This window comes from Zalophus californianus, chromosome 1 (assembly GCF_009762305.2).
Source record: "Zalophus californianus isolate mZalCal1 chromosome 1, mZalCal1.pri.v2, whole genome shotgun sequence".
NCBI classification, from domain to species: Eukaryota; Metazoa; Chordata; class Mammalia; order Carnivora; family Otariidae; genus Zalophus; species Zalophus californianus.
The window spans coordinates 556,187-575,316 of record NC_045595.1 but is presented as its reverse complement, the minus strand read 5'-3'; the positions used below and the strand labels follow the sequence as shown (position 1 = coordinate 575,316).

The following is a 19,130-nucleotide window of genomic DNA, read 5'->3' as shown; positions in this document are numbered from 1 at the left end:
CCAAGTGCATGTGAGACGCCCCAGTGCCCAGCCCAGCACAGAGGCCCTCAGTGAGCTGCGGGTCTGGCCAGACTCTCACGTGCACACACTCAGGGAGGCGGGGGAGGAGAGCCGTGTTTGGGCATGCACGCACGGACACGGTTTCACGCCAGGAGTTCTCTTTATTATTTCCTCCAGGGCAATGGATCCTCGGAGAGCCTGGGTCCCCCCGCCCTCCCAGCATTTCCCACCAACCCCTCCGATGAGGGCAGCTCAGAGGACCGTCTCGGCCATGCTGGGGTCCTCCAGGAACCCGGTGATGACTTTGGGGTGCTGTGGGCATGGCGCAGGGCCTGCCCCGACTCCGGCCTCCTGCTCTTCGTCCATCTCCTTCCCCTGGTCCTTGGAGAAGTACAAGAATACCTAGGGGTGGGTGGCCGGAGAGGAGGTCAGCCCCAGCGCCTGGCCCTCAGCCCCACGTCATCCTCAGCTCCACCCAGGCGCCGCGGTCACCTCCTCTAACGTGGTCTGGCTCACGGAGAAGTCCTCCACGCCGTGCTCCGCCCCGTGGGCCGCCAGCTCTCCGAAGACGCGGGACAGGGCGCAGCGCCCTCCCGGCGGCAACTGGAAGCGCAGGCGGCTGCCGTGCGCCTCGCGCAGCTCGGCCCCTGGGAACGCCGCCCCCACGAAGGCAAGCGCCAACTCGGCCCGCGCGGCGGGCACCCGCAGGGTCAGCGTGTGGCCGGCTCCAAATCTGGGATGGGCGGGTCCGGGGCTGCTGGACACGCTCGAGGCCCGCCCTGCCCTGCCACCCGTCCACACCACCCTCCTGCTCGTTTCGGGCCCTGCCTCCAACACCTGGCCCCTTCTGACCCGCGGACTTGCGCGGCCTCGCGCGGCCTCGCCCATTTATAGGCTCACCCCTTCCCTAACTCCGCCTCTCCAGGCCCCGCCCACACGAGGCCCCGCCCCCAGGTCCATCTCCGGCCCCAGAGAGCCACCGTCACCCATCAGCCACGTACCCCTGCTGGTTGCCCCACTCCCTACTTCATGTCTCCTCCACAGTCCATGGTCCTCGCCTCCCCTCAGGTTAGAGCCAAGTTGCCTTCGCGTGGCCCTGTGTCTGGTGGCTCTTCTGGCCCCGCCTACAGCCCCGCCCTCACCTGCCTGCTCGCGCCCCACTCACCTGCTCTTGAGGTGCTGCGGGCTGCCCAGACAGCGGAACCGCCCGTTCACCATGATGGCCAGGCGCGTGCAGAGAGCCTCACACTCCTCCATGCTGTCAGGAGCCCAGCGCCATCAACTCCTGCACTCCCCAGGCCGGGGACCCTCACCCGCCAAGCCCGGACACTCCCACGGAGCCCAGACCATTCTGGGTCTGGGGTGTCCAAGGGTCGGGTGTCACCATCGTCGGCGTGTCCGCCCCCCCCCCCCAAGGTCAGGGCCACTCCATCTCCTGTGTCCCTGTGCTCTGACAGCCTCTCGCTGGGGCCGGGTCCGCCTCCCTCCCCAGAGCCTGCACCACCTTGACCCTCATCCTTGAGCATCCGGAGCGGGACCCACCTGTGTGACGTAAGCACCACGGAGCGGCCCTCCCGCACGACGGCCAGGAGGCTGTTCCAGAGAAAGCGCCGGGAGCTGGGGTCCATGCCAGTGGTCGGCTCGTCCTTGCGGGGTGCAAGGGGGAGATGCCATAAGCCAAGCCCCAGCCCTCCCCCCGGACCCCGCCCCGGCCCCGCCCCCACGCACCAAAAAGACCACAGCCGGGTCCCCCACCAGCGCCACCGCTGTCGCCAGCTTCCTCTTGTTGCCTCCACTGTAGGTACCCGCAGGTCGGTCTGCGTACTGCGGGAGCCCCAGGCGCGCCAGGCCCAAGCTCGCTGTCTGTGGGGCGGACGGAGTGAGAGAGGGGCGGGGCCAGATGGGGGTGGTCTCGGGGAAGGGGCAGTGAACGGGAGGGGGGCAGAGTGAGCGTGGGGGGGGCAGGCTGGGGCGGCAGTGAACGGGAGGGGGCAGTGAGCGTGGGGGGCAGTGAGGGTGGGGGCAGACTGAGGGAGGCAGTGAGCGTTGGGGGCAGGCTGGGGCGGCAGTGAGCGTGGGGGGCAGTGAGGGTGGGGGCAGACTGAGGGGGCAGGGTGAGCGTGGGAGGCACTGGGGCCACGACGGGGGAAGGTAAATAAAGAGGGCAGAGCCAGGATGAATGAGGGACCGGCCCGACCCCGGGCAGAGTAGCCGGAAGCCCTCAGCGGGAGGTGGGGTCAAGGCCAGAGTGGGCGGGGTCGCCACCGCGGTAGTGCAGGTGGGGTAGGAAAGGGGCGGGCACAGCCTGCGCTGCATCCACGGAGTGTAGGAGCTGGGGAACGGCAGCCGCGGTACAGGTGACGAGGGGGGGGACCTGGACTCAGGGCCTGGCCAAGCAGAGCCAGGGCGGGGCTGCGATCCTGGGGTTGGGGGGTCACCTGGGCAACCTGAGCCTCGGGAACACCGCGCAGTCGCGCGAACAGCTCCAGATGCTCGCGGCCGGTCAGCAGCTCGAAGACAGCATCCGACTGTGGGCAGTAGCCCACGTGGCGGGGCGCAGCGGACGGTTCCTGGGCCACGCTGGGGGTGGGGGACAGGGGGCTCAGGGGATTGACTAGGCCCTGGCCATGCTGGGGGGAGGCAAACAGGGACCTCAGGGCCCACCCACCCTGGACCACTATGGTAAGAAACAGGGGGTAGGGGGTGTTTCAGGGCCTGGTGGACATGCGGTTTGTGGGGGCACAGGGGCTCAGGGCCAGCCGGACCGGACCATGCTGGTGAAGCACAGTCCCTGCACAGGAGAGCAGGGGGTGGGGACGAACGGGGGCTTGGGACCGCCCCAGCCCCCTCACCTGTGGCCTGCCAGCACAGCCTCACCACCGCTGGGCAGCACGTCCCCCGTCAGCATGCGAAATGTGGACGTTTTCCCTGCTCCGTTCACTCCCAGCAGCCCGAAACACTGCGGGTGCCCCATAGACGGCACTCAGCAAGGTCTCAGATCCCTGTCCCGGGGCCGCTAATTCTTGGGGTGGGTTTCCCAGTGTCTGCAGGAGGGCTGTGAGCGAGGAGGACCCCTAGGACCAATGCAGGGGGTGTGCAGATAGGCATAAACCTGCCACTTAGCAGGGAACCGTTGTTGGCACGTGGGACGTGTTGAATCAATTCCAGCACCCAGTAGGTATCTCGTAAAGCTCATATACAAGTGCTCCATAAATAGTGAGGCATGAGATTTCTCAGTTTCACGACACTCAGTGGGTGCCTAACAGAGGCATCCACGGAGTGCTGAGGCTGGGTGCAGTCAGCCCAAGTTGGAGAGGTTGGCGAGCGCACAGGAGGCGCTTGAGAACCAGAGTCTGCAGGTGTGCTGGCCCTGGCAGGTGGCCGAGACGCGACACTCAGCACATCCGTCTGCACACAGTAGTTGCTTGAATGCGAACTGGTACAGGGCACACGCCTCATAGATATTGGCTGTGAGCAAGTGCTTGATACAGGTACACATACAACAGGGGCTCAATAAGGGCTGTTGATGCTTGACAAAAAGTCGATCATCACTAAGGTGACGTTCAGTACTCCTCTGGTAAATGCATATACACACAGGGGGCTCGACAACTGGTTCTCAAATGTTGACACATAGTAGGTGCCTGATTAAGGTTATTGGCACATGCGTGGGTGCCCCCTGGGTGTTCGATAATAATTTGCTTGGTCTCGGTAGGGGCTTACTAATATCTTCCTGCAGACAGTAGGGCTCCATAAATAGAAGCATGCAGTAGGTGCTTCCTGAGAGTTTGCTGGCACAAAACAGGAACTCAAATGTTGGCGGCCAGTAGTTGCTCAATAAAAGGCAGCGGGCACAAGGTAGCTGTTCAATAAAGGGCATCATGCACATAGTAGGTGTTCAGTAAAGGACAGTGTGCACACAGTGGGGCAGCCTCTCACTGCCCCTGCATGGGGAACTCTGCCTTGGGCTCTCACCTCACCCGGGGGGATCCCCAGGCACAGGCGGTCGACAGCTGGTGTCTTCTGCCCATAGTACACCTGGGGGGAGTTCAGGTCCCTGAGAAAGGTGGGTGGGCCAGGGGGAGCCCCCCAACCCAGCACTCTGCACCCACCTTGGTCAGGTCTCTCAGCACCAACACGTCCCCCTGGGTGGCCCCTTGGACCACCCGTTCCCGCTCCCGGGCCACATCCTCATCCTCCTCCCCCAAGGGGTGCAGCGACCTCAGCTGGGGTCTGAGGACAGAGAGGTCAGTGAGCCCAAAGCCAGAGCCAGCCCCTCCCCCCACTTACCCAGTCCCCACTGACCGCGGCAGGAGGCGGTTGCCGTGCTGCAGCAGCAGCGTGAAGAGGAAGAAGAGCGGCCCCTGTACCACCATGGCCAAGAGGTTCTTGCCAACCACCTCCCAGCGCAGGGGTGACTGGAACTGCCCATCTCCTGTGGTGACAGGAAGGAGGAATTAGGTCATGGGGGGTGTGGACCCCTCCCCATCCAGGTCACCTTGAGTTCTTAAGGAAAAGGAACAAGAACTGGATGGGCCACTCAACTGAGCTCTAATTGGTATAGAAAACAGTGATATCCCCATCTCCCTTATTTAGGGCCTTAGACCTTTTGTGATATGACCCAAGACAGAATTAGCTTTTATGGCTGCTTTGCTGTACTTCTAACTTGACCCAAACTTGGGGCCACCTTAGATCTCTAGTTCTCTTCCTGGGGGCTGCTGTTTGTCCCTACCCTGTGTAACGGACTTGGCTGGCACTTCCCCACCTAGTTCTCACCCAAGCGCTCAAAGGCGTCAGCCATGGCCTGGTTCCGCACCATGTCGATGAGCCCCCGGCCCAAGCAGAAGTGGGGGAAGATAAGGAAGACCTGCTTCAGGATCCGGCTCACTTCCTGCAGCTTCTGCTCAGGGACGGGAAGAGGTAGGTGGATCAGGGGCTAAGGCTGACGCCCCAACCCAGTCCCAGCCTGAGGCCCAGACATGCAGGGCCCCACCTGATCAGAGAAGAGCTCGAGCATGAAGGTGGCCATGCTGCCATTGATGCCAATAAAGAGGTTGATGCAGGTGAGCACCACGTAGGCCGTGCTGGGCACGGAGAAGAAGAAGGAGGCTGGGTACATAAGCGGCGTGATCGACCAGCTGAGGGGCAACAGGAGTCAAGGGGTGACCACCTGACAGCAGGCTGAATAGCCCTAAGAGGAATACAGATCTCCCCTCCCATCGTCCCTGCTATGGACCTCTTAATGTAAGTCAAGACAAGAGGAGCATTTTTTCTTTTAAAGTAAACTCTACCCCCAACATGGGGCTCGAACTCGCAACCCCAAGATCAAGAATCGCACACTCTGCCGACTGAGCTGGCCAGGCGTCCCCAGAGAAGATGGGCTTTTAAGGCCACCTCGGCACATCATTAAATTAGATTACCCCTGGGATCAGCTCAGACCTCCACGTTCTCTCCTTGGGAGTTGGTTCAGAGTCCCATGTCCCTCAACAGTATTAGGTGTTGAGGTAGGGCAGTCAGTAAGAACAGCCCTGGAGGGGCTGGGGAGGCCTCACCCATAGAGTAGTAGGAGCAGCAGGAGGGCAGGCAGGTTGGCAGGGGCCACGTACGCCCTCTGCTGGAAGGCCAGAAAGATGAGCACCACGATGCACGCTGACACCAAGTAGTTACACTGCATTGGAGATGGTAATTACCGCCATCAGTTTGCAAGGGTGGGAACTGCCACCCTCATCCCTGTGCCCCCTCCCAACCTCCCTGTGTTTCAGGTAGCAAGACGCGGAATCTCCCACAATCCCCAAGACTTCCCCCAGGTCATCCTGGACGAGGGCCTGACCAGAAGGGGCCAGAAAGGGGCAGTGGTGAGAGGTGGCCGGACCCCCACCCCTCTAAGCATTGCCCGCACCATGTCCCAGAGAAAGTGGCCGAGCCAGTAAAGAGTGGGAGGCAGGCCCCCCATAAACTGCAGGTGTTTGGTCCGGGTGACGCGCTCCTCAATGAGAACAAGGGTGAAGCTGGCTGGGACGAAGGACATGGCAAAGACCACACAGATGGAGACAAGCACATCCACCGAGGAGGCCATCCTGTGGGCAAGGGTGCAGGAGCTGTTCAGAGAACTCTGCCCACTCCTGACGGGACAAAGGTCCACGGCTGGTTAGGGAGATGAGCGGAGCCAGTTAGGGCTGCGGTGCATGGGCTGCTGGGGGAGCCTGGACCCTGCTGGGCCTGATGGTGTCCCGTTCCCCAGGCCTATACGCACAGCAGGAGTGTGGCAGAGTGCCGTTCTAGCTCCCTCTGCCCAAACTGACAGGGCAGCCGAGGCAGGGAGGGCACGCAGAGGCAGGACGCGGCACTCACAGTGCGGCCTCAGACAGCTGCTCCTTGGTGAGGTTCAGGGGGTGGTTGAGCGTGGTGATGCTGTGGGCACGGCGGGCAGGGCCCGGGGGCAGCCGGGCGCGGAGGAGTGCGTTGTTGGCTCTGTTGACAAAGGCCACCATGGCGTGCCAGCCCTTGTTGTTGAACCAGATCTGGAGGGGTCAGGACCGAGCGGTCAGGGCGCTGGCGTTGGACCTGCCCCTCCCACCAGCTGCCCGCTGCCCCCGGGTCCCACCTTGAGGCTGTCCTCCGTGTCTAGGCTGTGAGCCCACGCTGTGAGGTTGTTCAGGATGCGGTCGAGGGCCCCGCCGGCTGGCGGGCTCAGCAGCACCCGCAGCTCCTCCACCGAGCGGCTCACCTCCTGCCCTGAGGGCAGGCCTGGGTCTCGGCCCCCCAAGGAGAAGCCCCCATACCTGTGAGGCGGTGGGGTCAGGGGGCAGCAGGTGAAGGCCCGGGAGGGTGGGGCGGGCAAGCCCCCGAGCGGGCAGGCAGAGGGCGCGGGAATGGGACCCTCCTCACCTGACCTCGTTCACCCACTTCTTGGTCTTCAGGCTGCAGGAGAGACAGACAGAAAGGCAGAGACGGGGGTGAGGGGATGGGAGCAGGACAGAGCCAGGGAGCGATGCTGGGGAGCCAGGGAGCCAGGTGAAGTGAGGGGAGGCCCCCAGCCCCGACCTCCTCATCCAGGGGCCCAAGCAACGGCCGGGCAAACCGAGTCCAGGCGGCGGCTCACCCCTGCTGGACCAGGCGCGGGTAGGTCTTCACCAGGAAGTCGGACAGGTTCCGGCCCGTCAGGTTCTGCACCACTTCCCCAGAGCCGGCCAGTGCCTGGGGCGGTGGGGGGCCGCCAGCCGCAGCGGGGCAGTCCGGCAGCAGGCGCCGGGCACCGGGCTGGCTGCACCGGCAGGCCAGGGACGGGGACTCCGGGGTCCAGTTGCCTCTGGCCAAGACCTCAGTGACGCCCACAGGCACCTCGGGCACCCAAAACCGGCAGTCGGCGGGCAGCGTGCACTCAGGCGTCCTGCAGGGGCAGGGCCAGGGGCAGGGCTGTGGGCACTGAGCTTTCCACAGGCCCAGGGACGTGGACGCTCCAGCTCCCAAGCGGGCACAGGGATGCTCCAAACCCTCCCCAAGGCCAACCGGCCAGGGCCCACACAGACCACCTGAGGCCTGAGAGACACGAGGGTCAGCCGGTGGGCCCCCACCTGGTGGAGCTGTTCTGCGGGTAGGCCTCCAGTCCTGCCTCCTCCAGCAGCATCTCCAGCAGGCGGGCACGCTCTGAGTTTCCTGGGGCGTCCTCACTGTGTGGGGTGCAGCTCAGAGTCAGGTCTACGCCCCAGGCCCGTCGGCCTCCAGCCCCCTCTCGTCCATACCCACCTAAAGAAGGACACCTGAGCACCGTACATGCTGGGACTGAGCTGCAGAGCCGGGTAGTATCCGAAAGGAGGCACGATGAGACTGAACACCAGCGCCAGGCCCACGAAGAGGGCAGGCAGCACGATCTGAAGGACAGGCCCATCAGCTGCCCTCCCTGCTCTCCCTTCCAGGCTTGCCAGTGTCCTTCCTTCCTCCTGCTCTAGAACCATCCATGGCTCCCCAGTCCTCTGATAGAGGTGTTCAGGTCGGGGGAGACTTCTGGGGCTAACCAGTCAAATTAGGCCACTGAGCGGGCGACCAGAGCAGAGGACAGGCACCCAAGGTCTCCCATGCACTCTCCGGTGCCCAGCCCTCCTCACCTGTGCAAATAGGCCACGGCGGCTACGGCGGGCAAGCAGAAAGCGCTTGAGAAGCAGGGCCCGGAGCTGCTGGCAGGTCAGCACCCAGCCCTGCACCCGGCCTGCAGCGTCCGGCCCAGAGCCCTGCAGGGCCTGCGTTTCTGGGGCGGACAGAGCTGTGGGGGATGGAAGGGTCAGTGCTCCTGTGGTCGCGGCCTGGGAAGGGCCAGGGGCTCAGGGCTGGACAGCTCACCAAGCTCCCCGTTCTCCAGGACAGACTCCTCGGGCAGGATCTTGAGCCGTGTGGTCACATCTGGGCGAGCGCTGCCTGAGCCCGGGTGCTGCTTGTGGCTACCATCTGTGGGGCCAGAGGGGTGGGGGTCAGCTTCGACGGCTACCGATCAGCCTAGGGTCTGAGTCAAGGTCAAGGGTCACAGACAGAGGGGCTCAGAAATCAGGGGTGGAGGTCAAGGATGTGCCAGACTCCACCAAGGATGGGCACTTGGCCTAAAGTCAAGTCCCACTCTGGACCAGGGTTAGAGGTCAAAGACAGGGACCTGCGGTCGCATCCTCTGGGTCTGTGTCCACAGCACAATCCTCTACCACCTTCAGGAAGATCTGGGGACACAGAGCAGGGGCTCAGCCTGGGAACCCCAGCAGAGAGCCACCCAGCCCTAAGACACTGTGGGTCCCCAGGCCTCCCCAAGAAGCTCCCAGCCTCTGGTCCCCTGCAGGTGCCCCTCCGCCTCCCTGGGGTGTGCTGCCGTCCCTAAGCAGGCCTTTCCTCATCCTTCCAAGGACACCTCCTCCAGGCAGCCCTCCCCCAGCAGCCCTACCTCTTCAAGGCTGGTGTCGGAGATCCCATAGCTGGCCAGCCCCAGCTCCCCCAGCCGCTGGTCCAGCTCACGGAAAAGCCTGGCAAAGCTGCCGTCCGCGGCGCCCCCGTAGGGCAGCACCAGTACCAGCTCGCGCGGCAGCCCCTCCACCAGCCGCGCCCCAGGCACCAGCCGCTGCACGAGGGACAGCAGCTCGGCAGCACCTGGGTGGACGGGGGTGGGGCATGTCAAGGGCGCGGGCACAGTGGGCAGCCCGGTCTCCTTGGGGAAGGGGTGTGGCCGGCCCCCCGAGGAGCCCGTCTCTGCAGGCAGGGGAGGTTAGGGTGAGGCACCGGAGGGCAAGGTGTGACCTGAGGTCAGGCCGGAGGTCCACGTGCGGTCAGGGGTCAGTGGTAGGGCTGTGTGTGAGCTCAGCCCAGGCTGGGTTAAAGGCAGGGGCCGGGATTCGGGTTCAACTCAGGGTCAGAGGTCAAGGGTCCCGTTAGGCGTCATGGAGCCCATTGCCCTGGCCCTTCCCTGGGGCGCGCCCCGCCAGGTCTCACCAGTTGTGCCGCCCTGGCTGCCTGGCTCCCCCCTCCGCCCGGCGTCCACGCAGTCCTCCGAGTCAGCGGTCCCCTGCGGGCAGAGGGGCACCAGCTGCCACAGCCAGGGTCATGGTGGCGGTCGGGGGTCGGAGGTCAGCTCCAGCCCTCACCTTGTTGCTGGCGGCCAGGGACGGGTCAGCCTCCGCCAGCGTCAGGTAGTAGCCGGAGCCGAGGTGGCGGCGCAGGAAGAGCGGCGAGCCGCAGCAGCACAAGCGGCCTCCGGCCACCACAGCCACGCGGTCTCCCAGCAGCTCTGCCTCATCCAGGTGGTGGGTGGAGAGGATCAGTGTGCGACCTGGGCAACGGGAAACGAGGCCACATTTACTGTAGGGATGCGAGGTCTTCGCGCAAGCTGTGGCCTCTGCCAGGAGTTGCCTGCCCTGTGCATCAAACTCCTATCCATCCCGGGGCGCCTGGGTGGCTCAGTTGTTGGGCGTCTGCCTTCAGCTCAGGCCACGATCCCGGGGTCCTGGGATCGAGTCCCGCATCGGGCTCCCTGCTCGGTGAGGAGCCTGCTTCTCTCTCTCCCTCTGCCCCTCCCCCTACTTGTGCTCTCTTTCTCTCTCTCTCTCTCTCTGACAAATAAATAAGAATCTTTAGGGGCACCTGGGTGGCTCAGTTGGTTAAGCGACTGCCTTTGGCTCAGGTCATGATCCTGGAGTCCCAGGATCGAGTCCCACATCGGGCTCCCTGCTCGCTGGGGAGTCTGCTTCTCCCTCTGACCCTCCCCCCTCTCATGCGCACGCGTGCTTTCTCTCTCTTCTCATTCTCTCTCTCAAATAAATAAATAAAATCTTAAAAAAAAAAAGAAAAATCTTTTTTAAAAAAAAACTCCTATCCATCCCTCAAAACCCTATTCCAAGGACTTCCTCATCAGAAACTTCTTCTGGCCCTAAAACAGAATCTAGGGGAACCTTGTGCCTCCCCCAACTCTTACCTTCCTGGTATTTTAGCAGCAGCTCCCAAATACTGCGACGGGAAGCAGGGTCCACACCGGCTGTGGGCTCGTCTAGGATGACGACCCGGGAGCCACCCACAAAGGCGATGGCTACTGAAAGCTTCCTCTGCATCCCACCTGGGCAGAGACAGGGGTGGGCGTCCCAGCATGACCCCCGCCTTCTCGGGCAGGGGCTGTTGGCCTCCTCCGGGCCCCTTTCCCCACCCTCTGGGTCCCCCAAACCTGGTGTCTCCTCTGGCCTCACTCCGCCCTCAGGATAACGTCTCAGCCCCCCTCCCAGCCTCATCTCTACCGACCCGGAGGCTCCTCCCGAGGCCAGGCTCACCAGAGAGGTGGCGTGTCTGCGCACCCCGCTTGGGGACGAGCCCCACGTCCTGCAGGAGACGGGCCTGCTCAGGGCGCACAGCAGCTGCACTGAGACCCTTCAGCCGTCCGTAGAACCAGATGTGCTCGTCCACGCTCAGCCTGCAGGCACGGGCGAGCACAGTGGCCACTGTGGCAGGCAGAGCCCCAAGAGCACCCAGCCTCCCCGCCACCGCACCCCAGGCCCTCCAAGACCCACATGTCAAACAGCACATTGTACTGTGGGCAGACACCCAGGTGGGGCCGGATGGCTTCCATGCTGGACTGCACGTCATGGCCCAGGATGCAGGCGGAGCCCCGGGTGGGTGGAAAGAGGCCACTCAGTATGGACCTGGGGATGAGGGGGTCTCAGGGCAGCTGCCCTTCAGAGGAGGAAGCGGAGACACACAGAGAAGGGCAAAAGCACTTAAAAGGCACCTACTATCCACCCAGACCAAAGGGGTATTATGTCCCTACTTTACAGAGGAGGGAAACTGAGGCTCAGAGAACATGGTTATCTGCCTATTGTGTACCCAGAATGAACGAGGGGCCCCGCCCCCGCTGTAGAGACCCCGATGCCTCTCCCATTGAGCAGATGTGCAAACTGAGGCCCGGGGGGCAGGGGAGTGGGACCGGCTCACAGCATGGTCGTTTTGCCAGCTCCGCTGTGGCCCAGCAAGGCGGTGATCTGGCCCTGGTAGAAGTCCAGGCTGAGCCCGCGCAGGGCCGGCTGTGGGGTGCCGGGAAAGCGCTTCTCCAGGCCCCGTATGGAGACCCCTGGAATCAGGCCCGGGGGTACCTCTTCCATCAGCGCTGCAGAAGGAGGGCAGGCTCAACCGTGGGAGCCCTTCGGCGCGGGGGTGGGGGGTGCAGGGGGCCTGGGGGACTCTGGGGGACCCGGGAGGCCAGGAAGGCTGGTCTGTGGAGTCAGCGACCTACTAGCCTGGGGCCTCTAGGGATTAGGGGCGCCCCGGGGAGCCTGGGGAGATGGAGATCCCCAGAGGATTGGGATCTGCAGGAACTTGGGTCTGGGGAGGACTTGGGGGACACAGACAGGGAAGCAGCTGTCAGGTCTCCTTGTGCCTCACCCTCCGGGTCCTTCAGGGCGGGAGGTGGGAAGGAACCCTTGGGCGAACGAGGTCCAAACCAATAGCTCCTCCGAAAGGGAAAGTTCCACGGTTTGGGGATCCCGTACTGGCCTGGGGGGGGGAGCCGTGCTCAGTTACCTCTTGAGCCCATTGCCCTGGAGCGTGCCAGCTTCTGGCCATACGCCTGGGATCAGGGCATCCAGGCAGGAGACCCCATCGGCCTGCCTCAGGCCATCCCTCCGATGCAGCCACCTGTGCCTGGATGCCAGGAAGCCCTCCCCCCAACCTGCGACGGTCTCCAGGTACCAAATGGCCCTGAAGCTCCACCCCACCCCACCATGCGCCCCGGCCCAGCCTCCCTTCTGCAGGTGTGCCGAGAAGTCCCTACCCCCCCCTTAGGGCCCACCTGGGCCGACCGCCTCCAGGTACCCGGTGGCAAGGCCATAGAGCACAGCATCAAGGAGCAGAAGGCCGGAGACCTGGGCCAAGCTGAAGACGTCCGCCACAGGCCCGGTGCCTATGTTGTGCCACTGTGCGCCTTCGCCCTGCTCCTCCAGCAGCGCCAGGCTCTCGCAGCCGAACCCAAAGGCCACAGGAGACAGGAGGCTCTGCGGTGGGGGCAGGTGCGTGAGTGAGTGAGCGCAGCTGAGCGTGCCCTGCCCTCGGCCCAGCCCAGGTCTCACCGCAGCCACGAGAACGCCGGCAGGCAGCTGGTCCCGCCAGGCCACACACAGCACGTAGGGCAGATAGAGCACAAAGTAGGCGAGGCCTCCACAGGCGGCTGCCAGGTTGGCTCGGGAGAAGAAGGTGCTCAGGAGGAAGCTCTGGACCACGGTGGCCATGGCGAAAGCCGCCAAGAACAGGAAGACCACGGCCGGGTGGCTATAAGGGAGGATGTCCCCGAGCTGCATGGGGCAAATACAGCTCCGGTCAGGTTCCTGGATTTGCCTAGGGTCACGCCCCTCCGCCAGGCACCCCTGGCCTGCGGCCTGCGCGCGTGCACGCGCTCCCACTCTTTAGCCGGGAAGGCTGAGGTGTGCCCACCTTGAGCACCAGCACCAGCAGCGCTGAGCTGAGAAGGAAGGGCCCAAGGCAGCTGAGGAACCAACCAAGCCATAGCACCGTGCTGCTGAGCCCCATGGCCTGCATTGTGCAGCGCAGCCTCGTTTCCTTTTCCCGCACCACCGCCTTCACCGTCAGCGCCACCGAGTAGATCCAGGCCAGCGTCAGGAAGAGCGGCAGCGACCGGCTCAGGACGCGCAGGAACCTGAGGCAGGGGGGCAGCTGAGGTGGAGGCCAGAGACCCTGCGCCGCCCCCAACTGGCAGGACACCTGGCACCTCCAGATCCCTGTTCCAGCCTTAGGGTCCCAGGTGTCAGCACAGGCCCCCCGATCTCCCTGCGCCCAGGGACCTCAGACCCTCCCCCTCCGGGTCACAGGGAGTGGTCCTTCTAAACCAGCGGCTCGCAGCCTGGAGGGCATGCATGTTCCCAAGGGAGCCCGAGTCCCGCTCCCAGCCTGAGATCTGTCGCCTTGGGGAGTGGGTGGGGAGCGGGCGCTCACGCATCATCCACATAGCAGGGGTAGGGCATCTGCTGCAGATAGAGGCGGGCCCGGGGCTCGGTGCCGCTGAGCACGCGCACGGCCGCGCGCTCCAGCAGGTCCTGCAGGTACACGAAGCCACCCCACACATAGCGCAGGTCCGTCAAGGGGTCAGCGGCCGGGCCGGGGTCCCAGAACCTGCAGATGGCAGGGCGGTCGGCTGCTGGGAGAACCCCGGGGCCACGCACCTCACACCACCTAGGCCCCATCCGCCGTAGACCCGGATTGGTCTAAGGAGGCCCGGGCTCCGCGTATCACGGTCTCCCATTGGCGGGATGGCCCCCCCCCAACCCCGCCCCACACTTGGCCGCGCCCCCACCTGTCCCTGATCTTATTGGTTTTCGTGACAGTATCGATGTCCATGCGGATCTTGACACGCACGTGGCCCGGGCCTCCGAGCTGCGCAGGGTCCAGAGGATCCTCGGGCCCCAGCAAGACGATGCCGGCCCAGAAGCGGCGCTCTGCGAGCAACTCCAGCGCGCGTGCCACCAGGGCGGCCTCTGAAGGTGCCGCCTCCAGCTTGTCCAGGTTCACACACTGGGGAAGGGCCTGGGCGTGGGTCCTAGGTGCCCGGGTCCTCCCCTGAACCTCGGGCCGGGCAGTGCTTCTCCCTCGGAGCCCCAGGGCGGAGCCCAGCTCCCCCAGCAGATTTCCGCAGGGCGCAGGCTGTGTCCCGTCCGTCCTCAGGCTTTCCCTAGGATGGGGCACCGCCCCAGTTCGGCCCCCCTCCCCGGGCTCCCCTCTGCCCTTCGATCACCACGGGCCCTGCCCACCCGGCTGACAGAGCTCCCAAGCGGATGGCCCTCACCTCCATCACACTGCCCAGCATGCCCACCAGGTGGCCCACGTCAGCATGGGCCTCCTGCCAGCTGTAGGTGCCCCCGCGGGGATCCAGAAAGGCGAGCAGGGCCTTGGCCTGGGCGTGGCCTCTGGATCCCGGCCGCCTCCTGCCTCCGTCCTGAGCTTGCAGGAGCCTCTGGGGAGGGGTGGGGGAGCAGGGGGCGTGCATGGGGCACTCCGGGCCGCATCACTCCTCTCCTCATCCCTGGGGCCCGTCCTCGCCCTGGACTCCACCACCCGCCTCCACACCCTTGCCCAGGAGGCCCCGCCCTGTGCTCTGCCCACACGTCGGCAGGGAGACCGTGGGCGACTCCGCCAGCCTCGGTCCTGGCCCCACCTGCAGCATCGCCACGTTCGTACTGTCATTCAGGAAGTTGAAGAGCTGGGGTCCCAGGGCACCCCACACCTCCTGGATATCCTTCAACAGAGCCAGCTCCTGGAAGGTCCGGTTCACCTGTGGGAGGGGGGCACCAAGACAGATGCGAGGCCAGCCCTTTCACGATGCCCCCTCCTCCCCAACCTCACCTTCTCCCGCTTGGCCCCACTGTGCCTCTGACCCCTGGCACACGCTGTCCCTCTACCTGCCACCTGGCAGACTTCTTCGAAACCCTGCTCCCACACCCTCCCGGGGCAGGGCCCTCCCCCTGGCCTGGCCCACGCTCGCTGGGCTGAGGGAGGGGCCCAGGACCACTCCTGCCCTTACCTGGGCCATGAGCTGCCTGGTGAAGGCAGTGTTGGGTGTAAACAGCAGTTTCCCCAGGACCAGCGGCTTCAGACGCCTCCAGAGCAGGCGGGACAGCGGGTGGGTTTCCAGTGACCCCACGAGCTCAGCACAGGCAGGGCCTGGGGTGGGGGCACCGTGAGGCCCTGCCCCCACTCCCAGTGCCCCACTTCCCAGACTGGGAACAGAGGTCAGTCACTCACTCAGGCCCTCGTCGGGTAGGGCTGCTGCCGGCTCTTGCCCCGCCAACTCCTTCAGGTGGCTGGCCTCGTACCAGTTGAGGGAGAGCCCCTCTGGGATGCTAGGCCCCTGGGCACTGCAGAGGGCCTCTGTGACGGCCTCCAGGGGCCCAACTGCTCCTTGGGGTCTCCGCAGCAGTGCCCGCAGCTCCACCAGGCTGGGCAGTGCCAGGAGCTGGAGAGAGGTCACCAGGGGATGCTGGTAGCCCTCCCTGCCAGCAGCAAGCCTAACCAGGGCTAGGCACCCTGCCAGGAGCACCTTCTCCCTCTCTCCTTCTGCCCAAGCCCCCCAAAAACCTACCAACGGAAGTGCCTGGGCTGCCCTGTCACCGGCCATCCAGGCAGCCTACCCTTTCAGTTGGCTGGCTGGGGTGGACGATGAGCGGGCCGCTTACCTCCTGGGCCAGGTCCTCTGCTGCCTCCACAAAGCTGCTCACGGACTCCTGGACGTGGTCTGGCACAGACCCCAGGGATCCCTGGGGTAAGAAAGACGCAGGGGTGAAAATGACCTTGACGGAGTTCTCACTAGGGGTCGAGCACTTTGCCAGGCTCTACTCCGTGCAGGGCCATACTATTATAGACTCCGTTTTACAAACGGGGAAGTAGAGGCAGCAAGGCACGTGGACTCATTCAAGGTCTCATGGGCTGGACACATGCTAGACACGGCCTGTCTGGGCACTAACAGGACGAGGAACGTCACTCCAGGCGCCAGGGACAGCCCAGGCAAAGGCCTGGAAGCTGGCATCAGAGGCCCCTGCCCCAGGATGGGGAAGTACCGGGACTTCCTGAGAGCAGCTTCCCAGAGTCAGCCCGGTCCCCACCCCATCTCACCTCTCCAAGCAGTGTCCCCAGTAGCTCCATGGTCAGGGGTAGTAGGTCCTGGAGTCGGTCGCTTGGCTGAGGCCGGGCTGGGAGAAGAACACACAGAAGCACAAGCTTAGGCAAAGCCTAGCCTGAGACAGCCCTACCCTGTACCCATTACACAGCCTGGCAGATTGAGGCTCAGAGCGCACCCCCGCCAGCCGAAGGGCCCTGGCCTCCTCACCTGGTCCGCCTGCGGCTCTCAGCACTGGCATCAGCTTTCCCAGGCTGGCCAGCGTTCTGTGGGCACTGGGGCCCCCCAGGACAGCGCGGGCATCTGCCAGGAGCCGGGAGACCCTGGGGACAGAGAGAGCAGGAGGCGGGGGCTCGGCAGACACCCCCGTGCCCGGGGCCCCCGCACCCACTGCTGCTGGCTCACAGGGAGTCCTTGAAGTTGCTGAGGACGCCGGGCTGCTCCCCGGGCGTGGACTGCGGGAAGCAGGTGTTGTTCAGGTTGCAGATGAGACCCTGGAGCCAAGGAACGGTGCCGGCCGAGGGCAGCGGCTTGTTGGGGAAGTGGCCTGTGGGGACGCTGGGTGTGGGGAGCCTCGCCTGAATCCCCACCCTGTTCACACCCTCCCCGACAGCACGCTCTCTCAGACTTTTATTGGGTGCCCGGTCTGTGCTCTCTGATGCTCACTGGGGCCCCTGTGGATAGGGTGGCCCATTGCCTACCCCCCCCCACAAAACAAGCCTCGTCCCTGGGGGGCTTACATTCATGGTGCTCAAGTGGGGGGTGGGAGTGGCGGACGGCCACCAGGATGAAGAAGAGAAAGAGAGGCCACAGCAACTCCACCAAGAGCTGCATCTGAGGGCGGGGCAGAAGAGGCGCGGGCTGGGGGACAGTGGGGGGCACCGGGGCCACTCCCCCCACCCCCGGGCCCGTCAGTCCTGGCATTACCGGCTGTCTCCTGCGATACAGGAAATTCTTCCAAAGCAGCAGCATCAGCTGCGTCCAGAAGGCCATGGTGGGGATGGACAGAGCACACGACCGAGCGTCAGGCTGAGGACGCGCTGTGTGGCTGTGGGCGAATCCTGACCCTTTCTGAACCTCATTCTTCTATCCCATGGTGCAGGGCTCCTGGAAGCTCTGCTTGGAGCCAAAGAGCAGGCACTCGTTAGAGGGTCTCTTCTGTGCCTGGGCGCGGAGTGAGCCAACGGGAGCCCTGCCCGAAGCCGTCCTCGCACCTGATTGGTTGCCTGGGCTGTCCCTCCCTGCAGGGCGGGGGTCCAAAAGGCTATCCGCTAATTCTTCAGGGGGAGGAGCCTCGGCTCAACTCTGTAGTCACCAGGCTCCACCCTGAGCTCCCGTGGGGGTCTCCAGGTCCCGGCCCCCAGCCTCCTCCCGGGCCCTGGGAAGGAACGCCCCACCCCCGGCTCTTCCCCAGGGGTAAAGGCCAAGGGTTTACCGTGCTGAGCATTTTGCACGCCTGGCTGGAAGCAGGGCCTACCCGGCCCCCCAGAAAGGCAAGCCGAGTCACCCGGCTGGAGGCAGGCGCCCGCTCTACCCGCCCCTCATGTTTATCTTTGAGAAGACCCCCCGCTCTACCCGCCCCTCATGTTTATCGCTGAGAACACCCACAGGATCCCGAGGACGAGTAAGGAGAAGAGGCAGCGATGCGGGCTCCTGGAACCAGCCATTTCTGATGCCGTCCCTTGGCTAGAAACTGTCCAGCTCTGGCCTACTTCATTATTGTACCGAAGAGGAACTGGGGCAGGGAGGTGCCACAGGCCACGTACGAGGCTGGAACCAGGACCCAGGACCCCCGACCCCCCACGGCAGGCTCTGCTTTCCCTCAGGTGGGAGCTGGGGCACAGGGCTAGTAGGAACTCTAACGGGCAGAGGCGCTGCAAGTGCATGTTGGCCATCCCCTCTCAGGGGAGTCTACTGCCCAGCCTCCTCCTCGAGAATTAGTGGTCCATCCTGCCGCCCTCACACTAGGGCGGGGAGCGAAGGTGAGCGAGGGTCTGCACTCCGCCCTCACCCCCTCGTTCCAGGGGAACCTGCCTCTCTCCCACCCGCCCCCGCAACCCCGGCATCCTCGAGTCTCGGAGGCCGGCCTCTCTCTCTCCGGGACCCTCTCACCTTTCCAGCCCCCACCTCTTGCCGCCTTCCCTCCGCCCGACCGCGGCCCGGGGTCACGGCCCCTTTAAGAGGAAGCTCCCGCTGCTGGCCCTAAGCTCCCTGAAGTTGACCGCCTGCACCTCGGAGGCCCGCGGCCGCGCCCGGCCCCGCCTCCGCCCACTACTATTGGCTGCGGTCCCCGCCACCCGCAGGCCGGGCCTGCGCTAGCCACGCGCGCCGTGGGAGGAGGCCGTGCGGAGCCGGGTTTCTTAAAGGGACCGCTCGCCTCTTGCTGCGTCACCGTGCGGCGCTGGGCGGTCGGCACACCCCACACGGGCCGACCTCCGGACACGCCGACCAGGCTGTCGCCCCACATTGCACACCCGCCTGCAGTGCCGCAGCTCCGTGTCGAAGGAGGTCCCTTTCTCCCCACTCTTCCCTGGGGGACCCGGAGCCTAGCCAGACTCGATCCATGACCCTGGGACTCCCATTTGTCCATCCGCAAAGTGGGGGATCGATTGGTCATCATTTGTTCATCCCACAAATATTCCTTTGGTCCTACAGTGGGCCAGGCGATGGCAGGAGGGGGAGGGGGCCCCCAACGTTCTAAGATTAGAGTCCTGGGTCATAACGTCACACCATTTTGAGGATACCTCGGGGTCCCGTTCCAGAAGGTTGAATAGATTTCCCGAGCTCCTGGTGCAGAGGATACAAGTGTATGGAGCTGCAGCCCTGAAGGCAGCGGGAGGGTGAGACGTGCGGGGAGGGGTGAGGCTTTGGGGATGAGCCGCGTTTGCCAGGCAGGGAACTCCAGGCTGAGCGAGCGGCGCCAGCGGAGGCCGGGCGACGGGACACCAGAGCTGTCTGTGGGGCTGCGAGGCCCTGTCCAGCCAGCAGGGAGGTACAGCCTCTC

The 19,130-nt window shown here is 64.7% G+C and overlaps 1 protein-coding gene across 1 annotated transcript; it reads right to left on the bottom strand.

The window, feature by feature from the left end:
* Positions 1-149: 149 nt before the first annotated feature.
* ABCA7 (ATP binding cassette subfamily A member 7) lies at positions 150-18,373 on the bottom strand. Its single transcript, XM_027587777.2, has 47 exons — positions 18,239-18,373; positions 17,054-17,242; positions 16,867-16,960; positions 16,532-16,673; positions 16,337-16,449; positions 16,123-16,199; positions 15,687-15,767; positions 15,256-15,466; positions 15,035-15,174; positions 14,669-14,785; positions 14,300-14,467; positions 13,811-14,028; positions 13,453-13,629; positions 12,934-13,156; positions 12,573-12,794; positions 12,296-12,497; positions 11,890-12,000; positions 11,443-11,614; positions 11,022-11,153; positions 10,785-10,924; positions 10,439-10,576; positions 9,612-9,796; positions 9,460-9,532; positions 8,918-9,120; positions 8,639-8,699; positions 8,335-8,439; positions 8,103-8,257; positions 7,744-7,868; positions 7,572-7,667; positions 7,100-7,387; positions 6,886-6,918; positions 6,602-6,779; positions 6,349-6,518; positions 5,897-6,074; positions 5,550-5,665; positions 4,991-5,135; positions 4,774-4,897; positions 4,303-4,432; positions 4,110-4,230; positions 3,973-4,035; positions 2,853-2,959; positions 2,439-2,580; positions 1,729-1,863; positions 1,543-1,646; positions 1,166-1,258; positions 493-733; positions 150-402 (listed from the first exon to the last, which is right to left on the bottom strand). The coding sequence occupies exons 2-47, from the start codon at positions 17,117-17,119 to the stop codon at positions 253-255; spliced, it is 6,465 nt and encodes a 2,154-aa protein (XP_027443578.1). The 5' UTR covers positions 17,120-17,242; positions 18,239-18,373; the 3' UTR covers positions 150-252.
* Positions 18,374-19,130: the final 757 nt, after the last annotated feature.